At 31.5% G+C, this 1102-nt stretch overlaps 1 protein-coding gene across 1 annotated transcript; it reads right to left on the bottom strand.

The window, feature by feature from the left end:
* Positions 1 to 13: 13 nt before the first annotated feature.
* Positions 14 to 921, bottom strand: LOC108554541 (fatty acyl-CoA reductase 1-like; the record flags this gene model as incomplete). The annotated part of the gene is made up of 3 exons (XM_017909853.1): positions 14 to 183; positions 336 to 578; positions 732 to 921. Coding segments are annotated over 3 exons (603 nt in total), but the record flags the coding sequence as incomplete, so codon positions are not given.
* Positions 922 to 1102: the final 181 nt, after the last annotated feature.

Genomic DNA, 1102 nt, shown 5'->3' with positions numbered 1-1102 from the left:
AATCTTTCTATACCTTTATACCAGTCCACTGATCCTAAATCACAAGGAAACTCTTCCAAATCGTCTTTGTTCATTCTATTTTGAATTTCTTTGAGTTTATCCGTCTTGATAACCCACTTGGAGGATGCGAAATACGACAGTAATCTATAATTTTTTGTTACGTTGACCAATATTCTTGTGAGTCTGCAAAAATAAACGTAAGTTTTATAGGTCAATATGTAATATATTAACAATTGAACTAATTTCTAATGTTGGTTTTTAAATAATTTCATTAATTCTATTAAAATGGAACTTAATATTTTTGTAATCCGTAGAAAAAAATTTAATATATTTACACTGGTTTCTTTCCCCGAAGTAAACGGAATAAGTCGATAAATAAGCTTGGTAAAACATGCCAAAGTGTATGAAGTAGAAGGAAAACGAGAATGTTGTTAGAACAAATGAGAAACGGGTACCAGACCGCTTTAACCGAAGGATTCTTATATACAATGTCACTACCGTGATCACATAGTTCAAAGGTTTTAATTGGATTCCAATCGGAACTTGCATAATTGTATACTTGTGGTTCATTCGATTTCCTGTACAGAAAAGTAAATATTAATTTTCATAATCTGTACGTCACGGTACATAAATTACACAGATAATTCATTTTACGACCTTTTTGTGCCATTTTGGCAGCAACGTGCTGTGAACTTTAATTTCAGTACATACGAAAAAAAAAAATACATTACCTATTCACGACAAAGTCCCAAATCGCTGTCAAAAGGCCATTAATTGTCATGTCAACCGGAATCATGTCAATAGTAACGTGCTCATACCAATACAACACATGTAAGTAACCATTCATGCCTGCTAATGTCAGTACTACTGGACCATTTTTGTTTCCAATCCATGGAATTGGTTCCTTGTATGTCGATATAACTGTTGATTAAATAAATGCATTCTATACGAAAATTTACCTTATTATTCTATGACATTAAAAATATAGATATGATTAATGTTGAAATGTTAATCCATAAATAATAAAGAAGTATAACGGCGAAAGGAATTATACCTTCGACTACCTCGAATAACTAACGAATTTCGAAAGAATTCGATGATT

This window comes from Eufriesea mexicana, unplaced genomic scaffold (genome assembly GCF_001483705.2).
Source record: "Eufriesea mexicana isolate 0111107269 unplaced genomic scaffold, ASM148370v2 scaffold28245, whole genome shotgun sequence".
NCBI lineage: Eukaryota > Metazoa > Arthropoda > Insecta > Hymenoptera > Apidae > Eufriesea > Eufriesea mexicana.
Note: the sequence above shows the minus strand (reverse complement) of the source record. Positions and strands in the feature narration are given on the sequence as shown.